The sequence below is a fragment of the Ceratotherium simum genome, chromosome 17, assembly GCF_057802395.1.
Source record: "Ceratotherium simum simum isolate JZ-2026a chromosome 17, ASM5780239v1, whole genome shotgun sequence".
NCBI lineage: Eukaryota > Metazoa > Chordata > Mammalia > Perissodactyla > Rhinocerotidae > Ceratotherium > Ceratotherium simum.
In genome coordinates this window covers 54933874-54950594 of record NC_141916.1, presented here as the reverse complement: position 1 = coordinate 54950594, position 16721 = coordinate 54933874, and the positions used below count along the sequence as shown (strand labels likewise).

At 43.5% G+C, this 16721-nt stretch overlaps 1 protein-coding gene across 1 annotated transcript in view; it reads right to left on the bottom strand.

The window, feature by feature from the left end:
- The window catches only part of ANO2 (anoctamin 2), a 331112-nt gene that overhangs the window by 220949 nt on the left and 93442 nt on the right, over positions 1-16721 (bottom strand). Inside the window, exons 6-8 of the mRNA XM_087441928.1 lie at positions 11297-11448; positions 8360-8414; positions 5801-5852 (exon numbers count right to left, since the gene is read on the bottom strand). Of these exons, the coding sequence (XP_087298054.1) occupies positions 5801-5852; positions 8360-8414; positions 11297-11448 (259 nt within the window). The remainder of the gene's footprint in view (positions 1-5800; positions 5853-8359; positions 8415-11296; positions 11449-16721) is intronic.

Sequence of the window (16721 nt, the reverse complement as noted above, 5' to 3'; positions counted from 1 at the left end):
CTGAGCAACATTGCCCATGGTCACAGGCAAAGGATCCACGTAGGAGTACAATCTTTTCTTCCAACCCTCCTGGCCAGCAGTCCTGAACCCTCCCTGTTCTCACTTTCCCGTTCACTGTAATTGTCAACTCCACCCTCTTTGAGGTCCACGAACATCGCACACCCTCATGTCCTGGCTATGGCCCTGGGACCTGCTCTCTGTGAACTTGTAGGAAAGCCAGTCGCCTGAGTCTGGTTGGCTCCTATGGAAAGGAGACCATGTTGCTCCTTTCAGTCAAAGTCTAGGAAATGCTGGAGCTAGAAAGAAGCTTCAAGAAACTGAAGGTCCCCTTTGTGTTGCAAGGAGAGAAACAGGCCCAGAGAAGGAATGTGACTTGACCTAAGTTTCTCAATTTGTTCGTCCCAGAACTGAACTGACAACCACATCTCCAGCCTTGCTGGGTGTGTCTATCTTCCTTCTGCCCCTTCTAGACACACTCTCTCCCCTTCTCTATCTGACATAAATGGGCTCCCTTGCTCTCTTGCTTTCTACTGGGTTCAGCAGGTCAGAGGGAGATGGGACACTATACAGAACTGTCCTCCTCCCTGACCAGTCACCTGCTCCTCTCAATGCTGCCTCCTCTACCCGATTCTGTCCATCTGTGTTCCAGTAACCTCTCTCTCACCTCATGGATCTAGAGATAGTAACAGCTCCACTGCTACTAACTCCAGATTACTACACCATCCCCAACTCCGTATCCACATCTTTGTAAAGGGTCTCTCTCTTAACATTCCCATCTTGACTTATCCTAATTTCAGTGTGTCATTTGTTCCTGTTGGGACCCTAACCGAATCTCTGGAGTGGCTCCCATCACGTCTTTTGTATTACCTGCTTTCCTTGCATGTATCTCTCTTGTGAGACAGCCACGTGGCTTAGTCCCTCTTCTCCCCAAATGTCACCTCAAATGGAAGCCCCATAAGGTCAGGGATTTGTGTCTGTTGTGTCTGTTTGATTGACTACTCTATTCCCAGTTCTAGAATATGAATGACACATAGTAGGTGCTCAATAAATACTTGTTGAATGAATGAATGGAAGTTACTGTGGGAAGACCTTGGCTTCTACCTCTCTGTGAAACCTTTCTCAATAACTTCATCCATCTATTAATTGATTAATTTAAAAAGAGCACTGAAGAATAGCCAAGAAACCTGAGTTCAAAATCTCAAACCTTGGGTACTCAGTTGGGTACTCTGTTGTGAAATGAGTTAACATCTGTTGAACCTATTTTGCATGGTAGTTTAAAGGATCAAATGAGATAATGAGTGTGAAAGTGCTTCGGAAAGCATACAACTACACACATGCAAGGCGTCATCATTATTTGGTTACATTAATAACATATGTGTACAGAGATCTCTTATCTGGTTATCTCAGTTCTCACAACAGAGAACCCAGAAGAAAGAAAAAGCATCTAGATCTCATAAAACCCATTCCCTAGTGTTATGTACCTTAACCACAGCAGAATTCCTCAGACTCTTCTTCAATGCATTTTCACTGTCTCTTTACCCAAAATTGTAATAAGCTTGTTTTTCTGTCTCCCAGAAAATAAAGCAAAACTGAAATAGCAAAACTCAGGGAGGGAGGTTACCAGAGTCAAAATTCAAGAAATCAGAGACTCTGGAGCAAACAACCCTAACAATACTTTGATAATCCTTGAAGAAACATAAAAAAACTTATGTTCTTAATGATGAACCTGATCCAGAAAAGGTTGCATATGCATTTATATAGAGAATATATGTTGATCTATTCTATATGAGAAGGCAGAGAAGAGTATGAGAGATTTTAGAAAAATTTCTGTACAAAAAAGATGTTGCTGAGGACATCAAGGGCTAAACCACTAACTATATTCCCCTTTCAATCTGGTTCAAGGTCAAATTTGCAGCCCAACTGCAGAAACCAGAGGGTTTTATGGTTTGAATATTTGTATGCTATTTTTTTCTGCTAGTTTTGACATTCTATTTTAATTTGCGTTTTCCCTGGTTCTTATTTTTAAATTTATTATTTATATTATGCTGTTTTATTGTTTTTCTTGTAAGCCAACTCAGAAATTTTGTGGAACAAGACAAGAACATAGATAATTCAATACATATAACTTGTATACAGCTTAATGCTTTGCAAAAGTAGGCATTGAAAAAATATATTTTTTTTCTACAAAGAAAAAAGTGATAATACTAAATAAATGGGAGTATTTTTAAATTATTATTATCTTTAGTATATTTTCCATCTTCTGATTTCTATTGTAATTGGATACAATGGGAAAGGGCATAAAGCTTTGTAAGTTGGTCACAAAAGTAACAACCACATAAAAGGTAACTCTAAGGGTGAAGGATTGATAAAAATATCTTGGAAGACAATTCTAAGCACTGTCCTGTTCTCCCTTTTTGTTTTCTTTTTACGAAGCAACAATCCTCTGGAGGAATCTAAGTCAATTCTAGCCATTTGTGCTTCTCTATAAACCGGAGAGAAGGGCAATAAAATCAAAATTGACCCATGGCTCAAAGGTCCATATTTTCTTGAGGGCTCACAGTGTTATCACACTGCTAAGTCTTTCTGATCTTCTAAGTAAGATGGTAAGTTGTCCAAAGAGATTAAAGGGTACTTGATTTTCCCAGCCCAAAGTCAAACAACTTTAAAATTGGCCTTCAGGATTCTCTTCTGCTGGGAAGTGGAGAAGCTCAGTCATATGTCCCTTGTTACAAAGCTAGTAAATTAGCAGCAGCTTTGTAGCATTTGATGCTAGTTTGTAGCATCCCAAAGGTAATGGAAATATGACTGGAACAAGGGAACCCAAGTTCTAGACCTGATTCTGACAGTGACCCAGTATGTGACCCTGGACAAGTCACTTATCCTCTTTGTACCCATTTGTAATTGAAGATAATTACTGACATACCTATTTTCCCTTGGAACTATGAAACTAACATTAGATAATTTATGTTGATACTTAGACACATACATGGAAGTTAACTGCTTCCTCCTCTGTGTCCTTTTGCACTCTGTACATGTCTCTATTATTGTACCAACCAGACTACTTCATAATTATCTGTTTTCGTGTCTGTCTTCATGGCTAAACTAAGAGCCCTTCAATGGTAGAAATTAGGTCAAATTCATCTCGGCATCTCTTGGTTTCTATCACATCACTTGACACATAGCAGGTGCTCAATAAATGTTTTCTGAATGTCAAAAAAGAGAGAAATTTTTGAAAACTACTCAACAACAACAACAAAATCCTTACGATGTTTGACTTGGGGACATCACAAAAACACTCAGATCCTCAAAGAAAAAAAAATTCAATGTTAAGGCAGAGTGTTTCTAATGACTTTTCAACAATCTAGAGACTGTCCTCCAAAATAAACTTTAGTTTTTAAGGACTTTCCAGTTTATAAAACAAACTAACAGCTTCCTATTTAATCTTTACAAAAAACTCTGCAAGATAGATATTATTATCCCCACTTTACATAAAAAGAAATTGGGTCGCAGGGAAATTAAGTCATTTATCCATAGACACATGCAGTTAGGAACTCACTAGTAACTGCTGTGGGACTAGCAGGCCAAGCATGTCTAATTAATTCACCAAACAAAGTCGACTGACTAGAATGTGCAAGGCAGAGAGCTAGGTGCACTGGGGCATAAAAGATTATTCAAACACATCTCAAGGACTGTCTTGGGAGTCTGAGCCACGGACGTAGATAATCAACAAGACAGAGATTGCGTTCGATGGAAGTTGTGAGGAGACAGGATTAAGGGAGAACCTGTAAGACAGCGATGTTTGGTCTGGGGATGGGCATGGGTGAGACTGGGGGATGGAAAGTTAGGCAAAAGGAACAACATGAGCAAAAATAGAGAGGATAGTAGTCACATTAAGAGGAAGAGAAGCAGGGGAGAGAAGGAGAGAGAGGGGGGCAATGAGATAGAAATGGACATACTGATATATTGCTTTTAAAGTTCTGGTGAACATCTCAGTGGAGGTATCCACCCAGCAGTGGGACATGCTGGGCTGGAATTGGTGAGAGAAGCAGGAAAGAGAAATACATGGTTGCAAGCCATCTATATGGAGAAGAAGGCGGCCAAAGGAACATGGAGAAGACAACATCTAAAATGTGGCAGAAGGAAGAGGAAACAAAGAAAGTGTGGTCCGTGAGGTAGAAACAGAATGACAACAGATCAGCAGATCAGCAGCACCTTCCTGGATATCAGCTTCAGAAGACAGAGGTTCAGTAAAGAAGGTTTGGAAGGATGTAGGAAGCTAAGGAAGATGAAGACTGAGCAAAAGGCCATGACATGTGGGAAGCAAGAAGTCACCTACGACATCTGAGGGAGCAGTTTTGGTCAAATTGGGGAGGGCATGAGAGGATAAAAGGCAGATTAAGGGAATTGAGGCATGAACTGGTCAAGAAGTGAGGGTAAATTCACGAACTTTGATAAAGGCCATGAGAAATTACAAAATACATTCTAAGATCTCTTGACTCCTCTGGTTGTCCTCGTAACCAAGGACAAACAGCTGCTCAAAGTGAGAGCTTTAGTCTGTTCTGTGGAACTGAGCTGGGCTAATCAATTACCTCACTCACTCATGTCCTCGCCTCATCAGCACCATGCTCCAGACAAATAACATCACACAGAAGGTTTGATTTTTAAAAATTGGAGTGTTATTTGGAATTTTGTAGCAAGATGAATACACCAAAGCAAACAGAGCCATACATAACTGCCCCCTTGAGAGGTTCTGCTCTATTCTGAAAAAACTATCACTATACAAAACCCATTCTGATTCCTTCTTCAGTACCATTCCCTTGGTACTGAGGGCGCTTATGAGCCATACAATAAACTCTCCAGTATTAGCTTCTATTACTGCCATCACTATTATTATTCCTCAGCTTGATTGCCTACTTTATTCACTAGACTTGCCTCTAGAGACTTTGGACTCTTTTCAACTCAAAGCTGCCTCAAAAGGCAAAGATTTGCCACCACGGAGCGTATTCTGAAGGAAGTCCTCTCAAACGTTTCGAAAGCCATTTGGAGTGATGGAACGAGAGTTCAACCTGCAGAGTGATTCCTGTGGGAAGGATATGTGGCTGTGAACGTAAGCTCACATTTGTACCTCTGCTATCGCGTGTGTCTTCTAAACAATCTGTCAGCATCTGGACTGCCCGTCTTATACGGCAGGCTCCCAAATGCTGAGGTTCCTGCTTCAAAGACAAATACCCTCAAATTTAAAAACCAAACCACAAGGCAAACTGATTCAGCCAGATTTGATGACAAGAATGCTGAACTGAGAAGAGGTGCATTCAGACCAACGTGTGGCCTTAGACAAGTCATTCACCCTCTTGGGGGGGAGTTTCCTCATACATAAAGTGAGGGAGTTGGACTAAAGGACCTCTAAGGTGCCTTTCTTCTTAAAAATCAAATAAATAAATAACCTGCCCTATTTGGGGTGATTATCAGAAACTTTTGGAGAGGGTGTAAAGAGAGAGGAGCCGCTGAACTACCAGGACAAAGGGAAAGACGTAGGCACTTCAGGGAAAGGAAAGGACAGACAGGAGACCTGGGATGCAGGTCTGGGAGAAGTTAAAGAAGTCTCGGGAGCAGCCCCGGCCCCCAGCAAACAGGGCGCCCACTGCTCCTGGAGGGAGCCTCAGTGGAAGCAGCCTCCTCACCCCAACACGGGGCATCTGTTTTGTTCTTTGCTGCCCACCAAGCGAGCTTTGAAAGGACAGTTCTGGCCCCGTGGCGCCCCACCAGCACTCGGCCCACAGGTGGGGGAAGCGGTTCTTACCCATTGTGTTGTTGGCTCGAGAACAGGCCGTGCGCTTCAGGATCTCGTGCACCTGAAACAGACGACAGCAGGGATGTGAGTGCCTTGACCACGTGTGCCACCAGCCCGCGGGGCAGGCGGTGGACCAGGCGGTGGACCCATTTGGAGGGAGGAAGAAGACAAGCATGTGCCGAGCTCATGGACTGCACACCAAACCCATTCAAACTTGAGTGCTTTGAGGAAACAGAGAACCAGACGCACTCCCTCCTTCACCACACCCTGAAAAAATAAAGAAGGAAAAGGCTATACATTGACTGCAGCTACAGGAGGTAAGGAAAACACACCAGGAATCCCAGACCCTCACAGCCTCTGGAGGGCTAGGGAGGAGCAGCTGGTTGGGGCCTGGGACGGGGATGTCGGGAAAACAGGGAGGAGACTGCCCTCTCCACCAGCCCTGATTAGTGCCACACTGGGGAAAGCTCAGGATGTGGAGGCAGATGAATCACTTCTAGTCCTGGCTTCCAGCCAAGGGGTCCTGAGCAAGCTCTCTGAGGGTCCTGAGGGTCCGCTGCCTCCTCTGTAATGAAGCTATCTCACAGAGCTGCTTTGAAGATCTATAAAAGCACTTTGTAAACTGGAAAAGGGTCACCTACATCTTGATCATTGGTACTGTTATTTCTCTGCTTTTTCCTGAGTTTTCATCTTGCCTCTCCAATCAGAGCATGTCAGACACTTCCTCAAGTCTCCATGTCCCAGAGCATATCCTGGGCACACAGCAGGCTGCCTGCTCAATGACTACTGCATGCCTAAATAGGCCAACAAACCCTTGGACTATGGGGCTTGCAGGTGACTGTGTCACTCACACGAGAGGGAGGGGTGCTGAGAGTACTCCCTGCAGAGGAAACAGGGACACGGTGGGCCAGCACAAACGTGCTGGCCAGCTAGTGCCCTCCAATGCGGCCCAGACTGTGCCCAGCAAGGAAATCTGCTCTGGGACAAAAAGAGTGCTCAGACACTCATAAAGAAGGGGACACAGGGAAGACGTTCACAGATGTGGGAAAGGTCCTTAGACAAAAGTCCAGGGCAGAGTAGACCTCAAGATAAAACTCAAGGCTCTTTTCTACTCCTTCTCAGAGTGTGGGGTAAAAAGAGAAGGAGGGGAAGGAAGAAGCTTCCAGAAAGAGAGACTAATGAGAGAAGATGTGTTGTTCTGTCATCATTCACACTCCCATATTCCAGCCACAGATCTAGAGAGAGTGGTAAATAACTTCCAGCAGAATGGGGCCCAAGAATGTTTAATTCATTTATAACACAGGGCAATAATTTAACAGCAATAATAATTAGGAACAGAATTATATGGCATTGTATTATTTTACAAGCACTTTGCAATTATTGGGTAATCTCCACAACACCCTATAACTCCCCCACAGATGTGGGACCCAAGCCACAGGGAGATTTAAATGGCTTGTGGTAGCATCAACCAAGAAAATGGGAAGGTTACACTTTTTCCCATAGGAAGACAAAAAAAAATCATATGCCCATCTTAAACCTTCCTAAAACACTAGGCCAAGGGATCTGAGGTGTTTTCGTGTCTATCCTACAAGCAAAGAGTCAAGGCCATGTTTGCAGTATGCCTTGGAAATGTTCTGTAGCTTCCTCTAGTCCTGTCTCTTCTTATCCTTCTTTCCCTTCTTATCACCCTATTGACTGGGATGTCCTTCTAGATACCTAACCCTTATTCCTCCTCCTGTTATAATTTAAGTTCTTTCCTAGGGATCAATGGAAACACACTGCCGTGTTTCACTGTGGCACGAGTTAAGTGTCCAGCCTTCCTTGGGCCCCTTTCTCTCCTCTGTCCACAGGCTGAATGATCTCTAGGTGGGTAGAGACTAAATTGATCAGCGACTGTATATACCCTGCAGTTCAGACTGGGGCCATAGGGACACAGGCCATATACAGATTCTCATTGGAATCAATCATCCTGCAAAATTCAGACTGTCAAAAGGCAAAAAGACTGTAGAAGAATGGCTATGGTCGTGACTGCTAGCTTTCTATTGAATGGGCTGGAAATCATATTCTCGGACAAACTGGCTAGCTGTAGCATTCCCTGTGATATAACACACAGGACTCTTTTTGGGGTAAAAGAAGGAAACACAATGGCTCAGCAATGAGTCCTCATTCAGACACTAACAACTGTATAAATTTCTTTTTCATTTCATTGCTTCTCAGGGCTTCAATTTCCTCAGCTGTAAAGCATGGGGTCACCTGACTAGCTGAAAGTCCCCACCAGCTCTGACATTCCTTGTTTTTGCAATTCCAGGCAGGGCCTGGATGGAGAACCCTAAAGAGAAGACACTCCTCTCAACTGCGAATGAAGGCAGTTGTTTGCTCTTTCCTTTGCTGCTAGGATTGGCAAGCTCCTGGATAGCCTCTCAGTTGCTAGGCAACTCCAAGCAAATGACAACAGGAGGTAGCAGGAAAGGCAAAGGAACGCCCTGCCAAACTGGGTACCTAGCCCTCCCTCACCGCTTCCTGAGCCCACCACACATGGTTAAGCACTTGGTCAACCTGTTTACTTACAATGCGGCTACGGGTGGCATTATCAAAGAAGGTGTCTTTGTCCTGGATATTGTACCTGGAGACACCAAGAAAGCAGAAGGTCAACTCATTTCATTACCCTTGTCTTGAGGCCACTGTCACCCCAGGCCCAGAGCAAACGTCTAGAAAGAAACATAGCAAGACATGTAAGACACACTCACTCACACACACAATGTTTATACACTTTTGACCCAGTAATTCTGAAAACTTCTCACAGCAATGTATCATAGGCAAATAAATTCAACAGAAGAAAAAAGTTCCACAAATAAAAACGTTCATTAGAAAGTTACTTACAATAAAGATTATGGAGATAAGATGCAATTCCAAAATCTATACAATAAATTTTCATGCAGCCATTGAAAATTATAATTATGAAACTTTATAAACAGAAAATTTTCAGACAATGATAAATATTATACTACGATAAATTTTAAAAGCGAAAGTATGTAGAAAGGATTCTTGTGCGTGGACAAAGACAGTAAAGATACAACAACAACAAAAAAAGGGTAGTTTCAGGATGTTGAGATTGTAACGCTTTGTTTTTCAAAATTTCATTTAATGTTATCACATCAATTTGATACCAAACTCCTAATTACGCAAAACCTGTGTCTGTTCTAAATTTTAAATATTGCTCGTTCACTCAAAAAAACACGTGTGTAGAATTAACTGTACTTAGGACACTGTGCTAGTGGACACACAGATCCATGAAACATGCTCCCAGCCCCCCAGGAGCCCAGTCACTGGGGTATGTGTGTTTCCAAATAACTGACGCAGACTAGAACATGATACTGTGTAGACCATTGCTATCAAAACTCAGAGGATGGAGAGCATATTTGGGTTGGGAGAACAGAAGATTCTTCACGAGAAAGTGTTTAGAAACTGGACTTGAAGGATCGCAGAAGATGAATCAATGGAGATGTTTTGGGAGGTGGCAGTTCAGATGCCAGCACTGGCATGAAGAAAGACCCGGGAAGGGGAAGCATGGAAAAAGCACAGAGTGCAAACAGAACAGCAGGCCAGGAGATCAACATGCCAGTCCCAGCTCAGCCACTTAAGGCTGTGTGACCTTGGACAGACCCTGGACCTTGGTTTCCTCTCTGTAATAAAGAGATGGTTATATCTGGATGGCTAGCTATCTTACAAGGGGTGTGATATTGTGATTTATAATAAATGTATATTTTGGTCTTCATCCACAGTTCCTGGCTCACAGTTCCCAAAACCCTTGGAATTTCCTGAGCGATAAGAGCAATGGAAGCATATTTGTTATAATATTTGGTCTCTTGTCCTCGGTTCCTGAAATCACTTCAGAGCCATAAAGGTGAAATGGATGTCTTTTTATTCATAACAAGCCTCTTTCTACCACGACTGGGTTTATGTCAATGAGGTGACTTTTGGAAAGCACCTAAAGATGGGGGGGCTGGTTGTCAGGGGGACCAACCATGAAAAGAGGGTTGGAACTTCCAATCCCACCCTCTGGTTTCTGGGGAGGGGAGAGGGGCTGGAGTTTGAATCAATCACCAATAGCCAATGATTTAATCAACCATGCCTACATAATGAAGCCTCCATAAAAACTCAAAAGGAGGCGATTTGGAGAGCTTCCAGGTTGGTGAACCAGAACGCTTCCACATGCCACTGTGCTGGAACCCAAACTCCACAGGAACAGAAACTCCTTTGTTTGGGATCTTGCTCTACTTATCTCTTCATCTGGCTGTTGATTCGTATCCTTTAATACCCTTTGTAATAAACCAGCAATCCAGTGAGTAAATTGGTTTCCTGAGTTCTGTGAGCTGCTCTAGCAAATTAACTGAACCCAAGGAGGGGGTTGTGGGAACCTCTGATTTATAGCCAGTCGACCAGAAGCACAGGTAACAACCTGGACTTGTGATTGGTGTCTGAAGTGGAGGGCGGTCTTGTGACACTGAGCCCTCAAACTGGAAATTTTATTCTCTCTCCAGGTAGATAGTGTCAGAATTGAGCTGAATTGTAGGACATCCAGCTGGTGTCGGAGAATTTCTTGGTGGTGTGGGAAACTCTCACACACGTTGGAATTGGTGACCAGAATTGGTACCAGAATCTTTAGGGGGTAAGGATTCAATGAGAGAATACAAGCAAAAGGTACATCATATACATGCGTATAGAATTTTTATCTAACATGGCAAAGATGGGTAGGAGATATTCTCCAAGGAACAGCAGAAACACGGCTCCATGAATGCCATCTCCTCAAAGGGACAGATACTTATATCTTCTCTGCCTTTCTGTGCCCCTTCCTTTCTGTCTCTCCCTTGATTCTCTGATCACTCCTGACAGTCTTATATTTTCTCATTAGCTCCTAAAACAGAATGAATGCTTGGCTGCTGCATCTCCCACTTCCCAACCATGACACCCCCTTCCAAAGGTTTCGCAAATGGCCATCCCTGTGAAGAGCTCTTATTCCCTGTGCTGGGTGGGGTGGGGAGGGGGTCTCCTTAGAGGCAACGAGTGCATAAGTAGGCAACTGAGAGTATAGAAATCCAGAACTTCTATCTTCTCTCTAATTTACCACAATTTGTTGAGACCCTATTAGACTGGGAACTGGGCAGAAAGCTTTCCCCCAGAAGGTAAACAGGTATCTGACCATTTTTCTCAGAGTCCCAAAGTATGTGGTTGTCTGCTCCCTGATTCTCCACCCATTGTGAAAAATGACTGAAGTGACAAGTTTCCCCATAAGCCACTGGACAAATATTTGGGGGCTATTTGGGATAATATCACTTTGAGAAGGGGATTCAGAAAGCAGATACAGAATATTTCACCATCAGAGCATGCTTCCTCCCCTCTCTCCCAGGCACTGGGGCACTCATTTTGTGAGTTGAGGCACTAAGTGGGTTTGATTTTCCTTCCCATGCTCTCTCACATCCGAACCCCGCCATGTCCAATACTCACAGGTACATTTTCTCCCTGGAGAATGGGTAGGAGAGGTTTTTCATCCTGTTGTTACTGTGGTCTGGAACTCTGGGCTTCAGGGGAGAGCTCAGCCTCTGCAGGATCTCGTTGAACTTCTTTGCAATGCTGCCTTCTGATTTGATCTCGTACATCTATGAAAGCAAAGCCACAGGTCTGAAAAGGAGGCCACACCCAACACTCAGAGAGGAATGACTTCACAGCCAAAGCTGCATAGGGCATAGGTCCCCCAGAGGGGAACACTGGGGAGAGAGGGAGACCGGGAGAAACAAGAGGTAGAGTCCTTCCCTTTCCCCATTGCTTTCACAAGGACGTGGGCCCTGGACCCTCTCTCAATTATTTGTGTGAATAGAGGTGACCAGTGTAGAGAAATAAGTGAGAAGTCCAAACTTTCTATATGATTTTGTTCTATCGTGTTAAGTGAAACAGAAGACCTACTATGTGGCAGTCACCATACTAAGTGCTTTACATAAATTAGCTCCAATACTCGTAGCAACCTAACTAGGTAGATAATATTATCCTCATATTATGATGAGGAAATTAAGGCTCAGAAAGGTGAGATGAGTCAACAAAGGTCACACAGATAGTAACTGGGTAACAGGTTGGATTTAACTCATGTCAACCTAATCCACAGTCTGTACTCTACAACTATGCCATGCCCCTACGTGATCATCCAGGTTCACTTTCTTTGTGTGTTCCTCTTACGAAATGTCTGATAAACGAGTCTGCTTTCAAAGTATTAAACATCTAATGAGTATCTGCCTTGAATAAGGCGTAGAGCTAGTACCAAGATAACTGTTGATATTTATAGTACATATAGCTTTTTATGAGGCACAGAGTGCTTTTGCATACATTATAGCTTTTGGTCTTTCTAATTTACAGATGTAGTCACTGAGACACAGATGTACTTTTCATAGCTAAGCTGTAATGGATTAGTGATGGCCACAGATTTTTTACACTAATTCTCCTTTCCAGAGGTGGCATCTCTGTTTCTACCCACTTGAATCTGGGTGGGCTCTGGGCAGCTTTCCCAGTACAACAGAAATGACACTGTGCCTGTTCCATCCTTTAAGAAGATGGGCAGCTTCTGGCTTGGTCTCTTGAAGCCCTGAGCCCCCTATAAGAAGTCCATAGAGAGATGCTTAGAAGACTCAGAAAGGGAAAGGACTAGGCTGAACCCAGCCTTCCAGCTGCCCTGCCAAGCATCAGGCATGTGAGGGAAGCCTTTTTGGACCCTCTTGTCCAGCTCAACCCCAAGATAAACACCACCAAGTGACTTCAGTCGACACTGCATAGAGCAGAAGAATTACCCAGCTCGGCTCTGCTCAAGTTCCTGACCAAAAAATCATAAGACAGAATAAAATGACTGTGCTTTAAGCTACTAAGTTTGGTTAATTTGTCATGTTGCAATAAATAACCAGAACAAGAGCCAACATCCAGATCTGCTGACTTGACAGCCAGTTTTCTTCTCTATGATGATATCTGCAAATTGCTTAAATCCAGAGAGACGGTAAAACATGTAGGAAATATTTACAAAATAGACAGAGATACATGCCACAAAAGACACACTAAGTGCTTTCAGGGTTCAAAGAAAGGGAATAGCACATCCAGCTTAGGAATCAGAAGAATGTTTCATAGAGGGAGTAGCATTTCTGTTGGATTTTAACAAAAAGGTAACCTTCTTTTGTTATCATTTTGTTCTCTAATAAAATAATGGTAAGTTGGGGCAGGGGAAGAACCTCCCCAACCTAGCAACTGAAACATAACCACAGTTTATTGGTTTCTTCTAATAAATTTTTCTATGCATTTTGATTTAATTTTAATTACAAAATTAACACAGTTATAGTAAACAAGGAAACCAAAACCATAAAAGTATATTAACTAAATGGTAACAGTTTCCTTTCACTACCAACCCAATCCCACCCTCCGCTCCAGAGGAAATCTCTATTCACAATTTGGAGTATGGTTTATCCTGACTCTCTGTAGACATGTATAACCAAATCCCTTTCTAAACACTACCGTGATCATACTGCACATAGTGCTCTACAATTTGCTTTTTCAACTTAAATATATATCATAGATAAATATCTTTCCAAGTCAGTTCATGCATAGCTACTTTAACAAATGCATAATATTACACATTAGACGTGAATCCTAATTTGTTTAGTTATTTTTCTAGTGATGGGCATTTATTTTATTTTCTACACATGCTTTATCTTGTTTAATTATACTTCTATTAACATTACCTTATCAATAACTTGTGACGAATAAGGCTTGAACAGATATAGGCAAAGACATTCCAGGCCAACAAAAAAGTAGAAAAGTTCAAGCTGGGTTTAAGAAAGGTTCAATGGCCTGCTTTCTTTGGAGCACAGGGCTCTGATGGGGAAATAGTGACAGTCATGGCAGAAAGGCAAACTGAGACCAGTGCACGGAGATCCTACTGCACAAGGCAGTGGGAAGTCAGCATGGGGTGTGAACAAGGACACTACCACAGCTGTGAATTGAGAAGATGGTCAAGTGTGGTCGTATAAGAAGAAGAATGAGCAGCTTTCTGAAACAAGCGGATTGTTTAGTTCTTGGAGCACATACCATTTAGTAAGCATCTCCTAGGCGCCTGTTCTTGAGGTGTATTAGCACTAATCTTAAAGATATGCTGCAAACCAAGAGGAGTTACGTATCACAGTCAAGATCACACAGATAGTGTAAACCAGGTAATGAGTGCCGGAGCTTTTGAACCCCCGGCAAAGCCTGTGTCCTTGCCTGCTGTACTCTGCTGCTCTATTCGCTAAAGCACAAGTTATCTCGGGAGAAAAATAGTGTGCAGCTTACAATAATGCCTCTATTGTCACGTGCTCTTGACCATCCTGCCAAATCTCTCCTTCGCACATGCGTCACCGTGACGCAAGGAGCTCACTTCTCAGGCATCTCTGGGCCTGGAGGGATGGGGACAGAAAGATGACCCCCTCACCCCGTCCCAGCACAGTGTCTCACAGTCATTCAGGGCAGGTTCTGACCAGGCACATGCCCTGCCCTGAGACTGTGGTGTGTTAATCCTATCCATAACCGTGTGTCTTAAATGGCATATGCATGGAAGTTAAAGTTTCAGAGCAGGAGAGAAGCTGATGGACTCTGTCTTGCAGATGCCTTGGAATGACAACCCTGGGCCAACCAAGGGTATTTTTTCTTTGTTCACTTCTCTCCATTTCCACCTCTGGCTTCCTAGTCTAAGGAGCCTTCAACTGCAGCAATAACTGGTCTCCCCCCATCTTCTCTTGCTTAGGGTTGCCATATTTAACAAATAAAAATACAAGATGTCCAGTTAAACTTCAATTTCAGATAAGCAATGAATAATTTTTAGTATGAGTATTTCCCATGCAATATTTGGGACATACTTATACTAAAAAATTATATAAGGACAGCAATAATTTTTTAGTGTATGTCCCTTGCAGTATGTGTGACAGAATTATACTAAAAAGTATTAATTATTGCTCTGAAATTTGAATTTAACTGGGCATCCTGTGTTTCATCTGCTAAGCCTACCCTTGCCCACCTCTAATTCAGTCTCCAAACTGGAGCCAGAGTATGTTTCTGAAGCAAAAATCTGATCATGTCATCTCCCTGCAAAAAAGCCTTCAACGGTTGCTCATTGCTCAAATGATAAAGATCAAACTTCCTCACACAGCCCATGGGACCCTGCAGAAGTCTCCACATAGTGAGTCCCTCGCTCACTGCCCCCAGTCGCTGGCTTTCTTTTAGTCTTTCCAATGTGCTGACACTCTACACTCTTTGTCTCCCACCTCCCCCTTCACCAACTTCTGTTCACACTTGAGGTCTCACTCAATTGTCACCTCCTGAGGGAAGTCTTTCCTGGCTTCCAGACAAGGTCAGGTCCCACCTTCACAGTAGTTCATGGGCCCAAATTCCTCTCCTTCAGAGCACTTATCACAGTTATAATTTGACATTTATTTGAGTGATTATTTGATTAGTGTCCAGCTGCCCATCAAACCACAGTCTCCATGAAGACAGGATACTGTTAAAACTGTTCCCTACAGCAGTTGCTGTCTGGAGGAGCTCAGGCTGGGGACAGAACAACCATAAGGTAACAGGCCTTGGGAGAAATAAACAAGGTGGAGAAGGAAGCCAAAAGCCTAAAGCCTCTGGCTGGCTGATAGGCTTCCCTTCCCGTCCCCACCAACTGTGAAGGCACTCAGGAGGCCAGCCCTGGCAGAGGTCAGGAATGCCTGTATTCAGTTGGTGCACAGTAATAACCCAGTGATTGTCTCAGGGCCCTGTTCTGGCAGAAGGTTAGCTGAACACCTCCAAGCAATCCTTGACCCTCATCTTGGCAGTGGATCTGGTAGAGCTCACTTAGAGAAACAGGTTAAAGGGAGTGGGTTCCTGTGGTATGTCTTTAGAGGGACAAGGAATGGGACCAGGACAAATTTTGACTGTTTCTTGATGCGTGCTCCAAATCACTGAAAGCAATATCGTCTGCCTCCAGGAAAAATGTAAAAGGTGTAGAAGGCGAGAGTCCCACCAGAAACCTCAAGGTAACATCCCCTCCACAGCCCTGACCAAGACCCAACACAACACACCCAGGCTGAAATATTACAGCCAACTTATGTTGGAAAGAGATTTCCTGGACTTCGGGGACTCTGTGAGGATGGACAGACACATACCCACAATAAAACATGAGTGGGAGGCCCCGTAGCACACACCATGTACACTAAGCTTGGAAGACAAAGGACCTGCTTCCTACCTCCATGACTTTGCTAAGGCTGTACCTATACCTGGAATTTCTTTCCTCCTGTTTCACCTAGCTTACTCCTTCTCCTCCTTCACCACTAGGCTCAGTATCAGCTTTCCCAGGAAATCTTCTTTGGCCACTCATTTCCTGCCACACTTCCTTACTACCCTGTGAACAAATACCTGGGTAACAGACTGTGGACTTCTGGAGATCAGGAACCAGGCCCTGCATGCCTGGCTCATAGGAGGAACACAGCAATGTCAACTGAGTGAATGATCTGGGTGCTGGTCCTTGCTGACACTAACTAGCTGCGTGACTTTGGGCAAGTCACTCCCCCTCTCTGTTTCTTCATTTCTAAAGAGAGAACTAGGGAACTGCCACTTCTCACTATGATGGAGTAATAGGGACCATATTTACCCCACCTGAAACAACCAGACAACACTCAGACAGAAAACATGAAATAGTGATTGCTGTGGTCTGATGTTTGTGTTCCCCCAAAATTCATATCTTGAAATCCTAATGCCCAATGTGATGGTAGTGGAAGGTGGGGCCTTTGGGAGGTGATTAGGTCATGAGGGTGGTGGCCTCATGAATGGGATTAGTGCTCTTATAAGAAAGACCTCACAGAGCTCCCTAGCCTCTTCCACTATGTAAGGA